At 36.8% G+C, this 25,104-nt stretch overlaps 1 protein-coding gene across 1 annotated transcript in view; it reads left to right on the plus strand.

The window, feature by feature from the left end:
• RNF24 (ring finger protein 24) overlaps nt 1-25,104 on the plus strand; it is a 47,695-nt gene that overhangs the window by 17,921 nt on the left and 4,670 nt on the right. The window contains exons 2-5 of the mRNA XM_090286086.1: nt 7,029-7,178; nt 14,419-14,461; nt 17,400-17,441; nt 24,569-24,648. Coding sequence (XP_090142212.1) covers nt 7,036-7,178; nt 14,419-14,461; nt 17,400-17,441; nt 24,569-24,648 — 308 coding nt within the window. The 5' untranslated portion in view covers nt 7,029-7,035. The remainder of the gene's footprint in view (nt 1-7,028; nt 7,179-14,418; nt 14,462-17,399; nt 17,442-24,568; nt 24,649-25,104) is intronic.

Genomic DNA, 25,104 nt, shown 5'->3' on the forward strand with positions numbered 1-25,104 from the left:
TTCCAAATTGTTTGGGAATTATGGTATTGGCCTTTCTTACGGCTCTCTAAGGCAAAGAAGATAACCCAGAACGCATCAGTATACTCAACTGTCCACAGGAACCAGTGACAGAAATTGTTTCACTTGTGTGTTATTCAAATTCTGCCAGTCTGGTCTGGTGCAAGCTTAGTTAGGCCCATGGAAGGCAGCAGGATCTCATGGGAAGAGTAAGGGATTTGGATTCAGTTGTGGATTTCATTTCCTCTTCTACCACTGGCTAGTGATTTCAATTTGAGCAGCCAACTTGACCTTTGAGTCTCAATGTCTTCATCTGAATATGGAGGAGTAAATACCCAGCTCATGACAGTTATAAGGATTAAATGGAATTTATGTATTTGAATGTTAGTCATAAACTCTAAAACACTATGTAAAATGGTTTTTTTTAATTACTATCCCAAAGAATTATTTAAAGAAAAAAAGATTCCCTAGTTTCAAAGATTATACATTAGGTTTAGGTTGGCTCTCCTGAGAGTATTTTCTTCCCTTACAACTTGTCTTTCATTTCACTCTCCTTCTGTCTCAGCATTATTCTGTGCTCTTTTTCCTACATATTCTTAAGAGTCCCATCCTTAGTTAATGATGACTGTAAATTAAATAAAAATCAATAGTTAAACACTAATAAACAGATTATTAGAGATTATATGGTTGTCTGGGATAGGGCTCAGAGAGGAATATAAGTTATCAAATTTTAATCCCTTGCCACCTTCAAGTTCTCATAAAGATCTGATGGAATGATTTAAATTGAAAATAGAAACTTTATCATTACATAAAAATGGGAAAAAAAGTTTTTATGGCGCCAACATAGAATAATATCTGGGAATATGGCAGAGTAAAAATAGACCCAGCAAAATAACAAATATCTGAAATATTTTTAGACGTGTTTTAGAAGACACACTTCAATTATGTTAGCAAACCTAGCACCTCAGACTTGATTTCAGAACTTAGGTAACACCAACAAAGAGAAAAGCTGTGCACAAATCCAGAGGGAACAAAAAAGAAAACCCAAAGTGCAGAAAATGGAATTGTCAATAATAGGGCTGAAAAGGATAAAAAGATAACAGATACTACTAAAAGAGGCTAGTTACAAGTTTAAAAAAAACAAAAACAAAATCTTGAAGGACTATGATAAAAGTACAAAGAAATTTACATCCCTTAAGGGAAAAATGGCATCAGAATAATGGGGTGGTCAGTAAAATTGAGGCTAGATGGAGAGGTCCAGATTATAAAACAGGTGAAATAGACAAATAGTTTACACCAAATTCAATAGATCTAGTATTTGCTCCTGTAACTCCCCTTTAAGTAAAGTGGGGGAAGGGGTGAGTGTTGCAAATGGAAGGACACCTCAGTAAACAAAAAAATTGAAGACATTACTGTAGAGAAAAAACAGGCCTTTGCTTACAGATTGAGAGTTTGTGGAGTACATTTTTTCCAGATTTGACACTTAAAGACATTACACTTACTTATCAGTTTCTTAAAACTGCAAAGAAGGAAAATCTGTCCTCTAGAGAATAAAAGATAAGAATGAGCTTAGACTTTACAACTGAAATTATAGAGAGAAAATGCATTTAGGGAAATATTTATGAAATACCGGCCAATTTATCTTGCCTAGCTGTCTGCCTTCTGAAGATAAAAGATTTCGAACCCTGATATCGTAGAAGGATTTCGAATAGTCAAGTACCAGAGAAGATTATAAAAGACTTGGAATGCAGAAGAAACTAGAAAATATACGGTTAATACAAAAAAGTCAGAAAAAGAACATGAGAAATAGTAGAATGGCACATAATTGAAGCATAGCAATAATAATATTGAATAGATTACTCCAGTTAAAAGCAGCTGACTGGATTTTTAAAAAAAAACAAAATCTAACTATATACTGCCTATACTTTAGACAGCTATATACTGTGATATATTTTAGATTCAAAGACACAAAATAGTAGAAAAAATATCTTGCAAAGAATATGCATAGGAGAGCTAGAGTGGCTATACATATCAGACAAAATAATCTTTAAAACAAAAAAAAATTACTAGAGACAAAGACATTTTATAAGAAAAATTAACAATTATAGACATATACCAACCTAACAGCTGAATCCCAAAATATGTGAAGCAAAAACTGACAGAATTAAAGGGGAAAATTGATAATTCAACAGTAATAGTTGAAAACTTCAATATCTCACCCTCAATAATGAATAGAACAACTATACCAAAAATTACCAAGGATATATAACAGTTAAACAGCACTATCAATCAACTTGACCTAACTTTCATTTATGGAACACACTACCTAATGACAACAGAATACATATTCTTCTTAAGCACACATGGAACATTTTCCAAGATAGACCATATGCTAGGCCAGAGGTTTGTAAAAAGTTTCTTAAAGGGCTATATAGTAAATATTTTAGGTTTGTTGCCTATAAAGGTCTGTGTCACAGCTATTCAACTCTGCCATTTTAATGCAAAAACAGCCGTAGACAATACATGAACAACAAGTGGACATGACTGTGTTCCACTACATTTTTTTTTAAATAATTTATTTGTTTGTTTATTTATAGAGAGAGGGGAAAGGAGAAAGAGAGGGAGAGAAACATCACTGTGTGGTTGCCTCTCACTCACACCCCCAACTGGGAACCTGATGTGCAACCTAGTCATGTGCCCTGACTGGGAATCGAACCAGCGACACTTGGATCGCAGGCCAACGCTCAATCCACTGAGCCACAGCAGCCGGGGCTCCACTACATTTTATTTACAGAAACAAGCAGGCTGTGAGCAGTTCACCAACCCCTGTGCTAGGTCATAAAACAAGTCTCAATGATTTTTTAAAAATTGTAACCTAACTTGATGGAATTAAATTAGAAATCACCAAAAGGAAATTTGGGAAATCCACAAATATTTGGAAATTAAACAATACTACTAAGTAGTCCATAGGTTAAGGAAGAAAATACAAGGAAAATTAGAAAACATTTTGAGCTGGATGGAAATGGAAATACAACAAACCAAAATAATGGGATGCCTACCCAATGCAACCTGCAGATTCAGTGCAATCCCTATCAAAATTTCAACTATCTTTTTGCGGAAATAGAAAAGCCAGTCCTTGAATTCCTATGGAATTGCAAGAGGCCCCAAATAGCCAAAACAATTTAGGGGTGAGGAAACAGAGTTGTAAGATTTCATTCTTCCCAATTTCTAAATTTACTACAAAGCTAAAGTCATCATAAAGATATGGCATAAAGATAGACACATAGATCAATGGAGTAGATTTGAGAGTCCAGAAATAATACCCAGATATCTGTGACGAATTGATTATTGATAAGAGTACAAAGACCATTCAATGGGGAAAGAATCATCTAAAAAATGGTGCTGGACAACTGGATATTCACATGCAAAGAATAAAACTGACCTCTCCCTCATATCCTATACAAAATCAACTGAAAATAGACCAATTACCTAAATATAAGAGCTAAAACTCTTAGAAGAAAACAGAGGTGAATCTACATAATCCTGGGTTTGGCAATGGATTCTTAGATATGACACCAAAAGCATGAGCCACAGAGAGAGAGAAAGAAATTAGACTTCACCAAAATTTAAACTTTTTGTGCATCAAAGGACATCAAGAAAGTTAAAAGACAAACTACAAAATGGGAGAAAATATTTGTAAATCATGTATTTAATAAGAGTGTAGTATCTGGAATACATAAAAAACTTTTACAACTTAAAAAAAAAAGGCCCAGTTTTAAAATAGGAAAAGTACTTAAAGAGCCTTTTCTCCAAAAATACACAAATGAAATAAACACATGAAAGATTGCTCCACATCATTAGTCATTAGGGAAATGTAAATTAAAATCACAATGAAATAGCAAGCACTTCACACCCATTAGGATAGGTATTTAAAAAATAAAAAGCACAGAAATAAACAAGTATTAGTGAGGATATGAAGAAATTTGAATTCTCTTATATCAATGATAGAAATGTAAAATGGTACATAGCCACTGTGGAAAACAGTTTGGTGATTCCTCAGAAAGTTAAACATAGAATTATCATATGACCCAGCAATCCACATCTAGGAATATACCCAAAAGAATTAAAACAGGTACTCAAGCAAATCCTTGACCACAAATGTTTATAGTAGCATTATTCACAATAGCCAAACAGTGGAAAGAACCCAAATGTACCCTGTCCCTTTTGGATCTTGGTAAGAAATCCTACTACTGATAAAATACTCATCTTCTTCTCTGTTTTTTTCTTAAAAATAAACTAATTAGATAGTCTGAAATTTGGGCTGAGACTAGAAATTTCAGGAACTATTAATTATACAAGGTGGGGGTAAGGTTTTCATGTAATTGAAATGCCAAGTAAGATCCAGCAATGCGTGTATGTTCTACTTCTCTTCATTCCCACAAGGAGCAATTACTAAATAACTTTTACATTTGTAATACCTAAAAGGCAAAGAATGCTTATTCCTAGGATGATAAATAGTCTGTCTTTTTAAAGATTATCTTATTTTCAAAGATAATTAATATTCATGCTGAAAAGATACTATATGAAAATATTATAAAACTAATGTATAACTAGACCAGGATTAACACCTTGGAATAATACACCATGTACTTAGACTGTTGAGCCAATATATCATTCATAGCTAAGCAATTTCATTTACCAAAAGGAAGAAAGGTCCTAAAATTTATTCTGCATCAGCGTATCCTCTGCCAGCCCCCACATCTCTAGCAATGGGTTGTAAGGCCCTGTCAAAAAGGGACAACTCGCCCTGGCTGCTGTGGCTCTGTGGATTGAGCATCGACCTGCAAGCCAAGTGTCACTGATTCGATTCCCAGTCAGGGCACATGACTGGGTTGCACATCAGGTCCCCAGTTGGGGGCACGAGTGAGAGGCAACCACACAGTGATGTTTCTCTCCCTCTCTTTCTCCTTTCCCCTCTCTCTAAAAATAAATAAGTAAACAAACAAATAACTAAATAAATTTAAAAAAAAAAAAAAAAGGGACAACTCACAGGGAAGTCTCAGTAGTCAGCTCCCAAGAGTGCTGAGGCAGAGATGTCCATTCCCTGTGATGACAGCACTACTTCTAATGCTCTGTATGTCTGTGTCTCTCTGTTCAGAATTCCCCAAGAGTTCCTTGGTGATGCCACCCAGTGTGAAGGTCCGTTGCAGGGTCAACATTCTCACACTGCTAGCTCACTCCCAGCTGGCCTGGATGATGGCTGCCTTAGACCAAGATAGGTGTCCAGTTCCTGCATCTGGGAGCCTGGTTAGCAGGCCACTTGACACAAGTTTGGCATTGTGTGCAAAAGAGCACCTGAGAAAGGAGCATTGGGTTTAGCAGAACCCTCTCTGGAGACTTTATCTTTGTCAGGGCTTCTTTTATGTTATTTACTACTTTTAGCTAATGTCTTCCCTCCCCACTGCCCCAACTAAAATGCATGCAAGCACATACACACACACATGCACACACACACACAACACATTAAAGCCTTACATGAGATGAGAAAATTGAAGTATAAATGGGCCAAATACTGACATCTAGCTTGTGACATTCTGGGGAACAATATCCAGAATTGCTGACTGCAAACCTGTTCCTTTTCCTACCACACCACTTTCTCTGTTTGACCATTTCTTTGTTAGTCCTCTCAGCATGGATGTTTAAATCTCTTATTTCCTAAACTGAGAGTTATTTTACCAAATCTAATTTGTCTGGTGAAGGCTATTTCTAAGGGATTAAGGGTATTGCTAAGGGATAGAAAAGGGTTACTGGACCCAGTTCCAACATGGGGTGAAGGAGTGCCCACACTAACAGTTCTTGGACACTAGCAGGATGTCCATGCATTTAACTAAATCCTGACACTGTCTGCCCAGGGATAGCATCAGATTCCACAGGTTAATGGTTCAGTCCTACAAGACTACACACATATGCATACACTTCAGACCTCAGCCTCAAGCTTGTTCTCTTACCTGTGCTTCTGACCAACTGGCTCTAGGTTGGAAGCTCCAGTGACTCCCTCCAGCTCATAATGCCTATCACAAGTCCAGATTGTTAACTTTACTTCTGATCAACTGGCTATAACTCAGTCATTCCCATAATGCCCTCCTTAGTTTCAGTTAGTTTGCTAGAATGGCTCACAGAACTCAAAGAAGCATTTTACTTAACTAGTTCATTGATTTATTACAGAAAGATATAACGCAAGAATAACCAGATGGAAGAGACGCAGAGAGCAAGGTGTGTTTGAAGGTGCCTGGAGCATCCATGCCCTCTCCAAGCACGTCACTCTCCTAGCGCATCCATGTGCTCACTGACCTGGAAGCTCTCGAAAAAAGGACTGATGATCTGTCCTGGTTTTTTATGCCCCCATCCTTACATAGTCCATAAAACTTGCATTAACATAACAATAGACACCCTTTTTCACTCTCAACACTCAAGAAATTATAAAAGTTTCTAGAGCAATCAGCCAGAAATTGTGGACAAAAACCATATATACACACAGTTTATATCCCACTTAATTTTTCCCACATACCTTCATATTTCCCTTGACATTAACATTTATGGGCAATTCCAGAAATAAACAATAAATTTTAAATGGAGTGCTATTCTGAGTAGTGTCCATTCATCCCTGGACATGAATCATCCCTTTGTCCAGAATATCCACACTGTATATAGTACAATAAAATCTCTTGAGAGGGAAAGACCACATTCACATAATTGTTATTACAGTATATTGTTATAATTGCTCTATTTTATTTTAGTTATTGCTGTTAATCTCTTATTGCGCCTTATTTATAAATTAAACATTATCATAGGTATGTATATATAGGAAAAAACATAGTGTATAGTGTTTGTTACTCCCCAGGAATCCACTTGAGGGTTTTGGAACGTATTCCCCAGGGATAAGGAGAGACTACAATAACGTACAAACATGATGCTATCTTGATTCTTAGTCTTTATAACCTAATTTTTTGTATTCTTTTTTTCCCCCACAGTTCATCCATGAGCTCAGATTTCCCACATTACAACTTCAGGATGCCTAATATCGGATTCCAGAATCTGCCTCTCAACATATATATTGTGGTTTTTGGCACTGCTATATTTGTCTTCATCCTTAGTTTACTCTTCTGCTGCTACTTGATTAGGTAATCAATTTTCATTCTATGTTACTTTACAACATGTTAATCAGTAATAAATTAACTTTCTGCCCTTAGGTGAAAATTTTTATAAATATTATAAGAAAATTTCCTTGTCTGTTCTAGGTTCTTTCAGCTAGTCTAATAATCAAATTGACATGAGACAGATTAACAAGAGAAAAATAACCAAATTAAATTAAATATGTACATATGAGAATCCCACATACATGAGAAGGTTCAGAGACAGAAAGTTAAAATGAGGTCTATGTGGCCTTCTGAGCTAAAAATAAGATAAGGTGCCTTGGGGCTTCAGAGGGGAGGAAGGTCATTTGAAGGACGATAAGAAGAGCAGATGTTCAGTAATTACATGTTTGCCCTGCCTCATAGATTACAAAATGTTATTTATGGCAATAACTGTTATTATGGGCAGGGCACCCAATTTAGATTCTTTAAGGAAGACATAAAGATTTCTCTTGGGCCCACAGGGTCTCAGTCGCCTTCAGCTCAAAATAATATATGTGTCAAAGTAGCACATCTTGGGGAGGCCTGTTCTGAACCACTCTACGACAAAATTGTTCTCATTTGTTTTTCCGACGTATTAGCATCTGGACCAGATACAGTTATGTCATTGTCTGTCCCGAAGATTTAATCTACTTTCACAGAGATTTCAAGGTTGCTTTTCAGGAGGGTGTTACATTATTTTAGGCTAAAGTCATTAGGGATCAGAAAGCAATCTCCAAATAAGATCCAAGCCTTTAAAAAAACTCTTGTGGTCTCTCAAGATTTTAAGCTCCCATTTGTTGTTGAACTGGTCAGGTGTTCAGGTGATTGACTATCTGCATAAAACACTAAGCGTTTCACAAGCTCTGTAGCATGTGTACGGACAAGTGATGAAGGGTAACAACTCACTTGAAGGAGTAATGGATTTGGCTAGTAAAGAGTCACAGCTCACTGACTCATAATTGTATAAGCAAACATTTTTCTCTTTTTAAGTATTTAAATGGGGCCTAATTTTCAAAGCCAAAACTCAGACTGTAAAAATTTTTATACTGAATTGTTCAAAGAGCTTTATGGAATAAAATAATAGATAATTGAATTTTATTGTACAGCTATACATCTTTAACAGTTTTTAGTGTTTGTATAGTATATGATGATGGTTAACATAAATACCAACATCAGATATCTTTCAGCAATGATTCATTATTGCCCCCAGTGTTCTGGGACACTTCACTTTATTACTGATGGTCAAATTTGAATGAATTTGGTGTGTAGTTTCTAATCTTCTGACAAATGGATTTATATTCTTCATAGAAAGTGAATCTTCTCTGAAGTTCTCACAAAATGTAACTGCTCCTTATATCTCATAGATATGTTGGCTGCCTATGATTTTTAGGTCTCACCTCAGAGAAATAAATACATAGCTAATGTAATTATGATACTTAGGAAACACTTTTTAAAAAATCTGTTTGTTGCTAGAAATTTCCTTTTTCTAACATTTCTTTAATAATAGTTGATAAATGTTATGTAAATATTCAGCTTTTTTTTTAAATTAGGGAATTAGCCATAATTAAAAGGACCTCATAGCATTAAAATATTTTCCTTTTATTCTAGACCTACTAAATTTTTTGGAAGTTTCTCCACAAACACTGGCTTAATTCAAATTTTTGAATTTACTGTTTGAAACCAAATTATTTTTTAAAAAGAGACAAAGATATAACAAAATATTTTAAAATGTTCATTAAGGAAGGGTCATATAGAAAATATTCTAAAATGTACAGCTCATAGTATAGTTTTTATTACTATGTTAAAGAATTAATTAAGCCTTTAATTTTTTTGTTTTAAGAAAAATATTAATATACCATTTGTGATTCTTGGTAAATTTTTTGAAAAATAAGTTATGAAACATTATTTTACCTCACTGTATTTTTTTTAATAAGCAAGTAAAGAGATAAAAAATGATAGCATTGTTTTCATGCATTATTATTGTACTTCATTTTATCCTTTTTGTAACCTTTTTATTATTCATTTAACAAGCACGTAAGTAGGGCTCTGCTACACTAAAATAAAATTATCTTTTTTAATCAGAGAAGCAAGTCATGTTCAAACATATCTAAGCTTGATTTATAAGTCATTGGTACCATTTTGAAAATTTAATTGTGATGTAAAGAGCATTCCCTTTCTGATGATTGTAGTTTGTTACTTTTAACTCTTCAAATGTTAAGTTTGGATTTAATAAGTCCTTTATAGTTAATCAGGAGATTCATGGATTCAGCTCCTCTAAAATTACCCAGGCCTACTTTTTAATATAACTTAAGTTCTCCAGCACCTTCCTAGGGGGCCCTTAAAATTATCATGCAGAGAGATCCCTCCAGTCCCAGCCAAACTCATCAGAATCATAGGAGGAACACAGCTTAGATCTAAACTAGATACCCACTACCAACCAAATTTTACACAGTATTTTAGTATAGAATCTGCTGCCTGTGATAGGGCTGTGAATAGATTACTAAGGAACACAAAAAAAGGACATCTTACCTTCCTAGGAGTGATCCTATTTTATAATCATATAATATTCTAACTTATGTTTGTTATTCATCTCTCTCCCCTGATAAATTTTTTCTATTCTTTTTGCTGTATCCCAAACACCCAAAACTAAACAATGCCTGGCACGATACTGGTACTCAGTAAGTGTTTGTTGGGTAAATGAAAGTATGTTGTTCCTAGTAGGTAGTCGTTAGTTACACATAAAACTGAAAAATCAAGAAGTAGCAACATAAGAAAGGTAAATAGAGATATAGAAGTAAATATCAAAATAGTGAGCTACAGGGGGAAAAATGGTTATCTCTAGGGAAGAAGGCATAAGACTGCTGGTTTTGTTATAACTAACCCTTTTAAACTATATATGATTTTGAAATATGTGCATATATAATTTTGTTAAAATTAAAAACTAAAAATAGAGGGAAATATTGAGTAACCTAATAGATATTATAAGGTTTTGAACCAAGATAATGACAGTAGAGTGAGAGAGTGTGTTATGAATGGGTGTGAGAAATACTTGGGAGGTGAAAAATGAACAAAACTTGGTGACTAGGCACTAAAGACAAGAAAAGGATGAGCTTAGAATCTTTTGTGGACTTTTGGCCTAGGCAGCTGAATGGATAGCAGTCTTTTCACAGAGATAGAAAACGAATGGCCAAGTTGGGGTGGAAAGATGATTCCGTTTCACACATAGTAGTACTAAGTTCCCTGTGTAGTATCCAAGATGTTTACTGCATAGTTGGATATATAGGTCTAAAGCTTATGAGAAGTCTGGTCAGAAAATAGAGGGTCATGTAATAATAGGTAAAGGCTGAAACCAAGTGTGTCCCCTAGAGAGAATGTGTATAGTGAAATAAAATTGGTCCAGGTCAGAATCCTAGGGAAACATTAATATTTAAGAAAAACCCATAAAAGAGATTAGGAAGGTATAGCAGAAGAAAATCATGAGAGAAGTGCCCCATGTGTAGAGTTTCAATGGATTGAGTCAGTTGTGCAGCTGCTCCCAGGGAGGTTTAAGAAAGGAAGAATTGAAAAGTTCCCATACAGTTGACTCTTGAACAACATAGATTTGAACTGCATGGGTGCACTTGTGTGCAGATTTTTTTCAACTAATATTGTAAATATATTTTCTATGATTTTCTTAACATTTTCTGATCTCTAGCTTACTTTATTGTAAGAATACAGTATATAATGCACATAACATACAAGATATATGTTAATCAACTGTTTATGTTATCAGTGAGATTTCTGGTTACCAGTAGGGAAGTAAAAAGTTATATATGGATTTTCATTTGAGCAGAGGATCAGCACCCCTAACCCTCGCCATTGTTCAAGGGTCAACTGTACATTTGACAATTAGGTTTGCATTCATAATTTTAGAAAAGTTTCAGTAGCATGGGTACTAGGGTGATAAAAGCTAGGCTATAGGGGGGCAAAGCTTGAGCATGTGAAAATGGATACAAGGAATATAACCACTTTGAAGAATCTTGATTGAGAAAATATTGGGGGAGCAGTTTGATCTAGAATCAAGAAACTATTTTGGTGTTTGATTTTTTTAAGATAAAGATTTATAATATTAAGGAGAATGAGCTAGTTGTGGAAGACTTGTAAGAAAGAATGCATCATGGATTCATCACCAGGGGCTTGAGGGGCACCAGTCACATATAGCAAGTAGGTGAAGTGACTGGAAATGCAGCGACAGCCAGGCAGACCTCAGAGGCCACGTGGTGGCATTGTCCCCTCTCCGAGCCCTCCCCCGACACAGAGCCACAAAGCAGGAAAGTGGGTTGCCCAGCCCTGGTGATTACCTAAGGCTCTGCCCCACATAATTTACATGTACCTTTGCTACATAATCCACGCTACTAAGACAGGAAGTCAAAGCAGCTCTACCTCATACACAGAAACAAACACAGGGAGGCTGCCAAATTGAGGAGACAAAGAAATATGGCCCAAATGAAAGAACAGAACAAAACCCCAGAGAAAGAACTAAATGAAACAGAGATAACCATCCTGTCAGATGCAGAGTTCAAAACACTGGTGATCAGGATGCTCAAAGAACTCATTGAGTACAGCAACAACATAAAGGAAGAAAAGAAGTTTACAGTAAGTGAAATAACGAAAAATCTATAGGAAACCATCAGCAGAGGGGAGAAAGCTGGAATTTAACTCAATGATTTGGAATGAAAGAACATTCAACCAGAAGAGCAGGAAGAAAAAAGAATTCAAAGAAACGAGGAGAGAATAAGGACCTTCTGGGACATCTCCAAACATACCAATATCCAAATCACAGGGATGCCAGAAGGAGAAGAGGAAGGGCAAGAAATTGAAAACTTAACTTGAAAAAATAATGAAAGAAAACTTCCCTGATTGGGGAAGGAAATGCAGACATACAAGTCCAGAAAGTACAAAGAGTCCCAAACAAGTTGGACCCAAAGAGGACCACACCAAGATACGTCATAATGAAAATGACAAAGGTTAAAGATAAAGGGAGAATCTTCAAAGCAAGGGAAAAGCAGAGCGTTACCTACAAAGGCGTTCCCATAAGACTATCAGCTGATTTCTCAAAAAAAAACTTTGTAGGCAAGAAGGGGCTCGCAAGAAGTATTCAAATTGGTGAAAAGCAAGGATCTACAACCTAGATTACTCTATCCAGCAAAACTATCATTTAGAATGGAAGGGCAAATAAAATGCTTCCCAGACAAGGTAAAGCTAAAGGAGTTCATTATCACCAAGCCCTTATTAAATGAAATGTTAAAGAGACTTAAGAAAAAGATCAAAATTATGAACATTAAAATGGCAACAAGTTCACAACTATCAACAACTGAATCTAAAAAACACAAACTAAGCAAACAACAAAACAAGAACAGAATCATAGATATGGAAGTCATTTGGAGGGTTTCAGCTAGGAGGAAGAAAGGGGAGAATGAGGGGAAAAGGTGCAGGGACTAAGAAGCATAATTGCTAGGTACAAAATAGACAGGGGGATGTTAAGAATAGTATAGGAAATGGAGAAGCCAAAGAACTTATATGCAGGACCCATAGACATGAACTAAAGGGGAAGGGATTACTGGACGGAAGGGGGGATACCAGGTGGTGGAGGGGGGCAAAGGGGGAAAAATTGGGACAACTGTAATAACATAATCAATACAATATTTTTTTAAGCATTTGGTAAAAATTAATACCTATTAATGATTTTTAAAAATTATAAACTAGACTACAAGGGAATTTGTTTATTTGAATCAAGGTTATCTACTAAAAATCTAGAGAAAACATTATACCTAATAGTGCTGTATTGATAGAGACATTGTACTTACCACTTTTTTTTTTTAAGGTTTTATTTATTTTCAGAGAGAGAGTAAGAAAGGGAGAAAGAGAGAGAGAAAAACATCAACGTGCAAGAGAAACATCAGTTGGTTGCCTCTCACAAGCCCCAACTAGGGACCTGGCCCACAACCCAAGCATGTGCCCTGATTGAGAATTGAACCAGCAACCTTTTGGTTCACAGGCTGGTCCTCAGTCCACAGAGACACACCAGCCAGGGCTGTCACCACTTTTATTTAACATTATATTAGAGGTCTTAGCCAATACGGAAAAAAAGAGGAATAAAAGAAATGAAAGGAAGGTGTAAAGTATATAAAGATTAAAAGGCAGAGTTTAAACAATCACCTATTTGTAGACAAAATGATAGTGTATATTAAAAATCCAAAAGGTCCTATACATAAACTATGTAAAATTAATAAGTGAACTTAACAAGTCACTAGATATAAGATCAATGTACAAAAATTATTTTTTTTAATATAGTAGCAACAAAGAATTAGAAAATAAAAAAATTATCATTTATAGTAGATCAAGAATTACCAAATACCTAGAAATAAATCTAATGGAAAATGTATAAATGTTCTACCTAGAAATATATAGACAGAAATTAAGATCTAATAAATAGAGGGATATACTATGTCCATAGGTTGGAAACTCAATCTTGCATAGATGTCAGTTCTTCCCCATTTGATCTATAAGTTCCACACAATCTCAGTCAAAATACCAACAAAATTTTTTTAAATTGACAAGCTCATGAAATTTACAGTTAAGTACAAAGCTTGAGTAGTTGTACTACCAGACCCCAAGACTTGTTACAGAACTCCAGTACTAAAAACAGAGCACTAGTCACCTAGCACCCAGATCTTGCTTTCTAAATACTATTCTCCTATAAAACCAACCAAGTTCTTCAGGAGAAGTGGTTACTTCCACAACTGGGGCATGGAAAATACAACATGAGCCTGAAACATCTTTCAGTGCCAGTAAGCAAGGGAAAGAATGAGGGCATCTTGACTGAAAGAAGCCAACACAAATGAGTATATACCAAATGATCCATTTATGTGAAGCTCAAAATTAAGCATCATTAATCTATAATGATAGAAAATCCTCTTAGGGGTGGATATTGATTTGAAGGAGTCATTTAAGGGTTACTGGAAATATATATATCTTGATCTTGGTGATAGTTACACTGGTATGTGTGTATATATGTGTGTGCATGTATATATTTTTAATATTTAATTAAATTCTTAATATTTTTGTATATTATTAGATGTATAATATACTTAAATTTTTTAATTAAGAAAAATGTGATATTAAGTATTGAAACAAGTGGATTGTCATCAATATAAAAATTGTTACATTAGGAATCTTAATATTGCATTGTTACTTTGTCTTTTAGGCTAAGACATCAAGCGCACAAAGAATTTTATGCCTACAAACAGGTGAGAAATTTACTTCAAATTGGCTTTAATCATGTTTTTTACCCCCCAAACAATGAGAACTTAGATTTCTACTCACTTTAAACTAGGACCTGTGTTCATTTTAGTATTTCACTTGCCAGTTTGCAGTACAAAATAGATCAACTTTAACTCTTCTTTTCTTTCTTATTTTTGAAGTTATAGAAAGTTCAGATGATGCAGTAATATAATTTATTTTCTATAAGGGAAAGTTTATTTAGAAAGTCTTAGAGGTAGAAGAAATGGGCTCAGGAACAAGTTACAGAGGCAAAAGAAGAGCCCTTGGAGCTTAGGAGAAAGAGAGGCGAGGAAAATGCAAGCACACCTGTGGGGAAGAGGGTAGAGAAAGATGCAGGCATGCTCCATAGTGAGAGAAGTTAGTGCTATAATTTAACAGGGAACTTAAGCCAACATTTTGCTAAAGAGAAGTGCCACAATTTATGATCCTTAAAGATTATATTAAATGAGATTCCATTAAATTAATTTTTATTTTTATTTTTGTATTTATTTACTGAATTTTAGAGAGAGAGGAAGAAGGGGAGAGAGAGTGAGAGAGAAAGAGAAACAGCTGTTCCACCCATTCATGCATTCATTGGCTTACTCCTGCATGTGCCCTGTCCAGGGATTGAACCTGCAGCCTTGGCGTATAGAGACAACACTCTAACCAACTAAGCTACCCAGCCAGGGCCCATTAAATGAATTTTTTACCTCCTCCTTCATTAAAGACGTACCAGTTCCTCAGAGATGACCAGCTCTGTTATAGTGATCTCATCTCCCCTTTTGTATTTTTGTTTGTTTGTTTTTTAATCCTCATATGAGGATAGGCTCATTGATCTTAGAAAGGAAGGGAAAGAGAAAGAGAAGGAGAAACATCAATCAGCTGCCTCACACACACCCAGACTGGGAGTGAACCCGCAACCCAGGCATGTGCCCTGACTGGGAATTCAGCCTCCAGCCTTTCGGTTTACAGGACAATACTCAAACTGGCTGAGCCACACCGGCCAGGGCCCCTTTTGTACTTTAAATGTTAGCTTATGTCACACCATTAAAGTCTACTTGGATCATCACTGATAACCCTTCTCCCTTTGTATTATCCCTTTACTGATTTGTCCTTTAAAGTAATAAACTTAGCTTTACTTGAAGGCAAGGTCAAATTTGTTTTTCCTTCCATGTGTCATCCATTAACATTTTTACCACTGACACCAAACAGTGGGCGGAGTTGTTCCTTAGCTTTTTGAGAGATGAGAGAACGAGTTTCAGCTTATTTGGGTCTTTAACTTTGCTGGTGTGATGTACAGAACCATCTCACTATTTTAGGATTACATATTTTTTTGTCCATCTTTAGTCTGTGTCTCTTTGAAATCTGAGCTCATTGGTCAGTTCCTTAGATGTCCACACTAATGTCATTGGTAACCCCACACTCGTCCCCATAGGTCTCATGTGGAATTCGTACACAGAGTGGAATGTTTTAGTCTTATAAATGAATTAATCTCTTTTTCTTAGTTCTATCTTGATCTTGACAGCCCACAAGATATTTATATGTAAAAAAAAAAAAAAAAAAAAGAAGAAAACCTAACTAGAAAGTAAAATTGGCCTTAGTGGTCACTTAAAAGGTGAAATTGCCCTGGCTGGTGTGGCTCGGTGGATTGAGTGTTGGCCTGCAAACCAAATGATCACCAGTTCAATTCCCAGTCAGGACAGATAACTGGGTTGCAGGCCAGGTCTGCAGTTGGGGACTTACAAGAAGCAACCACACATTGATGTTTCTCTCCCTATCTTCCTCCCTCCCTCCCCATCTCTCTAAAAATAAATAAAATCTTTTCTTTTAATGGTGAAATTGACTGATAAAACTAATAAAGTCACAGAACATATGGTAGAAATTGTCTTTAAAAATATCGAATTTGAAATTTAATACATGCCTGCATAGCTAGATGGTAGATTTTGGTTGTAATTTTTGAAAATGTGATTTACCCTCAAAATTATTTTTGCTTGAGGAATATAAGATACTCAAAGTAGAGGTTTTCTCCAAATTTTACTTGCCTGTTTTTTCACTTGAAAATGATATATATAAGCTAAGTTTATTCTCAGAAATTTTCTATTTAAATAGTAATTTTCCCTCTTATCATTTGGTATTATTTTTAAGTGATATCTAGTCACTACAAAGTCAAGTTAGGAACAGCACCTGTATGAATTTTAAGCCTTTTTATATAACTAGATAGAGCTAAAGTTTTTTGAGGATAGTAATGTATAATAATGAGCAAAATTTCTAAATTTAAGATCAGTCTTCCTTTTTAATCTTTTATAAATTATTAATTATCCATGGCTGGGTGGCTCAGTTGGTTGGAGTGTCATCCTGTACACCAAAACAAAAGTTTGCAGAATAGATCCTGGCCAGGGCACATACCTAGGTTGGTTTGGTCCCTAGTTGGGGAATATACCGGAAGCAACCTATCAATGTTTCTCTCTCTCTCTCTCTCTCTCTCTCTCTCTCTCTCTCTCTCTCTCCACACCCCACCCTCTCTCCCCGCCTCTCTAAAATCAATAAACATGTCCTCAGATGAGGATTTTTTGCTAATAAATTACTAATTAGTTAGTCACATCAGCCATAAGGCAGTCAGCCTCATTTTTTCCCCCTTGTTAGCACTTAGTCTAGATGGGCATGTGTTAATGTTAATGTCTTTTCCCAAAATTTAATCTGTTGTCAAAGAGATTTTTTAATTGCTTTCCAGAAGAATTTTGTATCATTGCTCAAGTTCAAAGAATGTTGCTAACATGTTCTGTCTCAAACTTTAAAAGAGAGTCTCTCCAATATTGAATATGAGGGGGAAATGAACTATATACACAAAAGTATTTGTAAGTATAATGAGAATTTTTTTTAATTACATATTTAAATGGGCATAAGAACATACTTTTTGTCTTACAGGTTATATTAAAAGAAAAAGTAAAAGAACTGAATTTACATGAGGTAAGTTGCCTTGTAAGTATTTTAGTCTTGACCTATTTTCTAATAGAGTGATGTGTTGTGGTATATTTAAACATCTTTATTTTCAAAAGTTGAAAAGTTAGATTTAGATCAGCTTCATAGAATATTTGAGGATGAGGTCACATAAAAATCAATTGTGTGAAGACTTTAAGAGAGTAACATAACTCATATTTTTAATAGGGATGGTGCCCATGTAAGATTGCATAGTGGCAGGGATGCTGCCTGCTGTCCATGCTATATGAGTAGGAGGTATATAGATGTAAGTTTTTCTACTCAAAGTGAATTTACAGTAATTTCACTTTTGAAAATGTTCCCAGTAGTCCCTTCTTATCATTGTCATAAAAAAGGCAATGATTATTTCTTGGGAGTAGGAGTTTGGGGAGGTGAGACAGAGGGATGGAATAAGGAAGATTGTACAGGGAGAGGTATATCCTTGGGATTATCTAGAGTTGAGGTTGCATGGTTGTTGGTTCAGTATGTGTTCCCTATGTTATATTTTGTAACTTAAATACAAACTTGTGTGTGTGTCCTGACACACCACAAAATACAGTCTGTAAGAATTCTTTTTCATTTTATTTCTTTTGTTGCCTCTAACTACAAATGTTCACAATTTTTATTTTTAATTTTAGGGTGCTTTTTCTTCCTCTCTCTCTGAATTTTTGAGTTGGTGTTTAAAGCAAGTACTTGGAAAGCTGCATGTATAATATCTGTGTTTTATATAGATTAACTGTGGTGAGCTACATTGCTAGCCTCTTTAAAGACAGTTTGTGAAATTATTTGAATAATAATGATTTATATTATTGTTGAACACTGAATCATCTGCTCCTTTGCTTTTTCTGCATAGTATTTTACACCTAGCCTTGGATTAAACTCAAGCATCAATTACTGTTTTATTTTTGAATTTTCCCAGAAGTTAACTTTGGCGCATGATCAAAATTAACATGAAATAATAGAGGGTGATCTCTTCTATTTGGGGTATCTTGATGCCCATAAATGAAAACATTGAGTCCCGACATACTCGTACATTTGCAATATTGAATAACCAGTTTTGTCAGGAACAGAAGTCTGCCTTATTGGTTTGACCCATCAATTTAGAATCTTCCCTGAATAAGTGCATTGTGTTGCAGCATTGTGTATCAGAGTTAGTATCCAGCCTTACCCACCAATTTCAGTTTCACTGACTCTGACCAGGCTGCTGATCCACCCTCCCTCTGTTATTTGAAACTGTAGCTAGGAAAACCTAACCTTGCACTACACCTTGTGTTTAGAGGCCATGATGTATTTCTAATAATTCATTTTGTTCTCTCCAGCTGCATTTCTTGGTAATGAAACTATTTTTTGTCAAGCTTTTATGTATAGCTTGGTCCTGTGTAACCACATGAAATTTCAATATGGATACTGTTATTAATGAATTATTATAATAGTGAAAAATCAGAGACAAGCTAAATGTCCTTCAGTGGACATTTAATGAATAAGTAAAACGTGATATACTGGAAGATTACCCACCAAGAAAGGGAGAGAGGAAAGGGAAAAAAACCTGATACAGTGATTCATACAATGAGGAACTACATAGCAGGCAAAATTAAGGAAGAAGTTCTTTCTATAAGTACATCATACAACCTGGAAAAACCTCTAATGGGATCTTGATGAAAGCAAGTTGCAAAATGATAATAAATTTTATATTGCATAGGTAAAATGAAATAAACCCCAGATTATTCATGGATTTATATGCATACTGCAAAGTGTTTTACTCTGTTTGAGAAGGACACATAGTGATCAGAGGACAAAAGAGGGAAAAGATTAGGAGAAGTCAAATGGATATTTGTTTTATATGCAGTATTTTTAATTTTAAAGAAGGAAAAAAGTAAACCTTAAATTTTTAAATAATTTTAAAATTATTGACTACATAAAACATGTCAGGCACTATACTAAACCATGGAGACACAAAGAGGCATAAAATGCTTACTAATTTCTGCTCTCAAGAAGTTAGAAGTCTTGTAGAGGAGAGTGTAAAAGAGGAAGTCATAGAATGTGCAGAAGGGTGCTGTTACCTGGTGTATACACTGAGAGGCCCTTGAGAGGTCTGGTGTTGCATGATCTCATAGCTTCTTCTTGACCTTTGGTCCCATAAGGGAACCTTCCTGGGACTGTGCAGGCTCAGATGCTCAGACACCACCACCATCACCTCCAGCTTCCTAAATGGTTGGCCCTATAGCTGTGACTTTTTATATCATTTTTTGTTTTGTTTATTTTTCCCCTACCAGTCTAGAAGTCAGGCAGTACTTAAACAAGTGACATTTACTATGAGGAACACTTATAAGATAGTTCCAATCTGTCTTTTAACTGGTGTGTTTGGACCATTTACATTCAATGCAATTATTGATATTTTGAAATTAGATCGACCATTCAAAACACGAGACTATATTGTCCTTCTATAAAGAAAAATAACCCTGGCTAGTGTGGCTCAGTGGATTGAGTACCGGCCTGCGTACCAAAGGGTTACCAGTTGGGTTCCTAGTCAGGGCACATGCCTGGGTTGCGGGCCAGGTCCCCAGCTGGGGGTGTGCAAGGGGCAACCACACATTGATGTTTCTCTCCTTCTCTTTCTCCCTCCCTTCCCCTCTCTCTAAAAATAACTGAATAAAATCTTTAAAAGAAGGAAAGAAAAAGAAAAATATCTTCTCTAAAAACCTGTTTATCTTTTCTTCCTCCATATTTAAAAAAAGAATTTTTTTTAATCCTCACCTGAGGATATGTTTATTGATTTTAGAGAGAGAATAAAGGGTAGGGGAAGGGGGAGAAAGAGGGAGAGAGAAAAATTGATGTGAGAGAGAAACACTGACCAGGTGCCTCTCATACACTCCCAGCCAGGGACCAAACCCTAACCTAGGTATGTACCCTGACCAGGGATTGAACCCACAACTTTTTGGTGTACAGAATGACGCTCCAGCCAACTGAGCAACCCAGCCAGGGCTACTCCATCTTTTAATAGAGACATAGATATAGAGGAACAGCTCTCTAAAAGAAACATGTTTCTAGTTCTTATCATTCAAGTGGGATAATAAATGGCATCTAGTAGATCCTGGGGTCAAGAGAAACAGGTGCCATGGAAACTGACACTGGGGCATACAAGTCACAAGGAAAGGAGTTGCTAGTACTCAGTTCTAGCTAATTGTTGCCATGGGGGAATACAGTCTATTTGTTGCCTGTTCTGCGTTTTCTCAAGCGAAGCCTGAGAGTCTTGGCATTAGTCTATGATCTACTTGCCATCTGCATTTATTCTTTGATTTGTTCACCACAATGTCCCCAGCTCTGGTTATGATGAGTGGTTGCTTTCTCCATTAAATCTCTTTTGCACCTTTGTCAAAAAATCAAATGGCCATATTTTTGTGAGTCTGTTTCTGGATTCTCTATTCTGTTCCATTGATTTATGTGCCTATCTCTTTAGTCTCAATTACTTTAGCTTTACAGTAAGTCTTAAAATCAAGTTATAATTCCTTCAAACTTTATTCTTCTTTTCCAGTACTGTTTCAGCTAGTCTAGTTCCTTTGCCTTTGCTCTTCCAAATGTTAGCATCAGCCTGACTATATTTACAAAAAAAAAAAAAAAAAAAAAAATTCCTGCTGGGACTTTGATTAGTATTACATTAAATCTGTAAATCATTTGGGAGAAAATTGGCACCTTTACCATGTCCAGTCTTCTGATTTGAACTGAAGTTTCTTATCCATGCTGTCACGAAAGGCAGGAGTTCCTTCTTTCTTTCTACTGTGTAGTATTCCATTGTGTAAATATACCACAGATTTTTTATCCACTCATTTACTGATGGGCTCTTAGGCTGTTTCCAGCACTTGGCTATTGTAAAAACACTGCTATAAACTTAGTGGTGCATAGGTTCTTTTGAATTGGTGTTTCAGGATTCTTAGGGTATAAACCTAGCAATGGAATCACTGGATCAAAAAGCAATTCAATTTTTAGTTTTTTGTTTTCCATAGTGGCTGCGCCAGCCTGCATTCCCACCAACAGTGCACTAGGGTTCCCTTTTCTCTGCATCCTTGCCAGCATTTGCTGTTTGTTGATTTGTTGATGATGGCCATTCTGATCTGTGTGAGGTGGTATCTTATTGTGGTTTTAACTTGCATCTCTCTGATGGCTAGGGAAGTTGAACATCCTTGCATATGTCTGTGGGCCCTCTGTATGTCCTTCTTGGAGAAGCATCTGTTCAGGTCCTTTGCCCATTTTTTAATTGGATTGTTTGTCTTCTGGTGTTGGGTTGTATGAGTTCTTTATATATTTTGGAGATCAAACCCTTGTCTGAGGTATTATTGGCAAATATGTTCTCCCATACAGTTGGTTCCCTTTTCATTTTAATGATGTTTTCTTCAGCCGTGCAGAAGCTTTTTAATTTGGTGTAGTCCCATTTGTTTATTCTTCCCTTTATTTCCCTTGCCCTAGAGGATATATTGGCAAAAATATTGCTGCTTGGGATATCTGAGGTTTTACTGCCTATGTTTTCCTCTAGGACTTTATGGTGCCATGGCTTATACTGTATTTAAGTCTTTTGAATAGACATTTCTTCAAAGAAAATATACAAATGGTCAATAAGCACATCATTAGTCATTGAAAAAATGCAGATGAAAACCACAATGAGATACCACTTCACAACTCTGTGAATATAATAAAAACTGCTGAATTGTACACTTTAAAGTGGTTTATACCACCCTGGCCAGTATGGCTCAGTGGATTGACCGCCAGCCTGCGAACTGGAGGGTCATGGGTTTGATGCCTGGTTGGGGAACATGCCTGGGTTGCAGGCCAGGTCACCTGATGGGGGCATGTAAGAGGCAACCAATCGATTTTTTTTCTCCCTCTTTCTTCTCTTCCCCTTTCTTTCTTTTTTTTAAAATAATTTATTGATTTGTTTATTTTATTTTTAGAGAGAGTTGAAAGGAGAAAGGGAGAGAAACATCACTGAGTGGTTGCCTCTCACTAGTGCCCCGAACTGGGGACCTGACATGCAACCTAGTAATGTGCCCTGACTGGGAATCGAACCAGCGACACTTGGCTCGCAGGCCTTCCCCTTTCTAAAAAATAATATTTTTAAGGGGAGAGGGGTTTATATTGTATGTGACTTATATCTTCATTTTTTAAAAAGAGATGGGTACCCAGACTAGAAAAACAATCTGTTGCTGATAACACTGAAAAGTAAAGCTCATTTGCAAAATATGATCTTTAAAGTTGTTAAATTAGTGTGACCCTTCGGGGAACTTCTAAGAAGGTAGATCTGAGGCTTTTCTCTTCGTGGTTGTTCTTGGCTTTTGGTCACCTTTAGCACTTAACATGTCATAATTTATCTTGTGGGGTTTTTTTTGTTTTGTTTTCAGGTGACTGTGGTCTTAGAATTTGTTTGGGAAGAACATAATAGCACATTATAACCACTAGTAGTAACTCCATTTTTAAAAGATTACAAATCTAACTTTGGATCCTGGAAAAATAAGCAAATACGAATGAGAGACTTGTCCAACTTCTTGCCCTTTGGTAGGATCAGCACTGAATCCTACCAGCAGTCCTGACCATATTCCAGGAGAAGGCTATACTGTGAGGGAAACTGGGTGTTGAAGGCCACAGGACCTGTTCACACAGTCTAGGAGGTGGGAACAGCCTTCCCCCTTCACAAGTCGGAAACTGAGGCCCCAAAAGATCACTCCCAAGGCTAGAGCTGCTAGTGTCTCATCTTTACAATAGCTTGTTCTCAGACTTCTTTCAGAAAACAAAGACGGGCTTTAAAATAGCACTCCCATTGCAAAATTTAAATATGAATAAAAATTGCTGGTACTACTGCCTTCTTAGCTCTGCTCCTCACAGCCTGAGCTGATAACAGTCCTGTGAGGGAGATGGGACAGGTAGTGTCCTCACTTTACATAGATGAAGGAACAAAGCTTGAGAGGCATCAGAATGGCAGAGATCACATAGCTGGTGGGTGTCTGAGCCAAAGCCAGTGGCCTGTCCTGCCTTCCTCCCAGCTCTCCTGCTGTCTCAGCAGTAATGCCAGGTCTGATAAGATAGTTATCCATTCTCTTCCTTGTATACAGATCCTATCTGCTATATACACAAGGTCCCGAGGGAAGGGTGTCGCAAGACCAATATTCATGGCACTGTCCATGTGGCATCAAGAGCCATGTGTCCTGTCATGTAACCCAAGACTGGTTTACATGTTATAGGTTATAAAACAAGTGACAGGAAGGCCATGCCAGTAGCCTGGGCAAGAAATGATAATGATTGAACCAGGATCCCTAGAGATGGACAGGGAAGCAAGCAGGGAGGAAATCAAGCTTTGGGCGGGAGGTAGAAGAGGAACAGCAGCACATCAGTGCAGCAGACGTGGATCCCCAGCAGGGCCCTACACTCACCCACTGCATGGCCTCAGGAAATGTGCTAATTGCTCTGAGCTACTGTTTCCTCCTCTGTAAAGTGGATAAAAGTGACAATAGTTGGGGTCCCCGGGCACTGGTAAGAAGAAGTGGTTGAAACCCAGCATTTGGGTGTGAAGGAGGCCTTGTTCAAGCCATGGAGCCTAGCCCCCTGTCGGAGAGCACTCCTGGCCCCATCTGCACATTTTCTCAAGTTTAGATTCAGTGACTCTTGAATAACTTTTTATATGACAAAGACAAACACTGACAGAAGGACAGTGCCAAAGTGAGTGGACCCAGGAATTACAGAAGCCGGTCAGCAGAGAAAGGAGAGCCCCAGGGCCTGCTCTGGGCGTGAGCAGTCCCCATTAGGGGCTATGCTGCTCAGCAGGCAGAGCATCCCTACAGAAAGTCAGCCCCTGAGCACATCACATCACATTACATTATGTCCAGCCTGTCTAGTGAGAATTAACTTAAGTCCAGTTCTTCCCACGCAATAAAGGAAACTTCCTCTTGCTTTCTATCTTCTCCCATGTGTCCTCCATCTTTGATGTTACCCAGACACCCTGTTTCTTTCACTTAATGATCTGTGGAAAGTTGTAAATTCCTTCAGGTGGCTGGGCCTCAGGGGCCTGTACTTTACTTTGTGGACCAAAAGAGTACTTAGCAGATACTTTGCTCATCTGTGAATTTATCTTGCAGCTCTGTGCAGTATGTCTAGAAGACTTCAAGCCTCGAGATGAGTTGGGGATTTGTCCCTGTAAGCATGCCTTCCACAGAAAGTGAGTATTGGTTTGGAATTATTTAAGGGCACCTGAGTTTGAGGCACATCAACCAACTTACTTGTGATCTTGGGACAGTGTCAGACGAGTGATGGCTTCATGATTGTCTATAGTGCAGAAAGCACCCTCCAGGGTCGGGCGTGTGTGTTTACACATTAGAGGGAATTGGGGTTGAGGAACATGACCACCATGGCAGGACTTTGGCAGAGAGCCAGACATGCCCATACCTCCTGGGAGCCCAGGTTATAAATAGCTGTTTAACTGGAACTTTCTAGTGAGAGCTTCCATTCCAAAAAATTACTTTAATCAAAACCAGTTATTTTAAATCAAGATAAATAAGTCTGAATGTAAATAGCAGTGTGGGTCTGTCTCCTCCCCCTCTTGCAGACATAGTCATATTCCCCTTTCTTTCGTATTTTGTGCGTTTTGCATTTCTATTAGAAAATTTTATCTCTT

The sequence above is a fragment of the Furipterus horrens genome, unplaced genomic scaffold, assembly GCF_987537825.1.
Source record: "Furipterus horrens unplaced genomic scaffold, mFurHor1.1.pri manual_scaffold_8, whole genome shotgun sequence".
NCBI lineage: Eukaryota > Metazoa > Chordata > Mammalia > Chiroptera > Furipteridae > Furipterus > Furipterus horrens.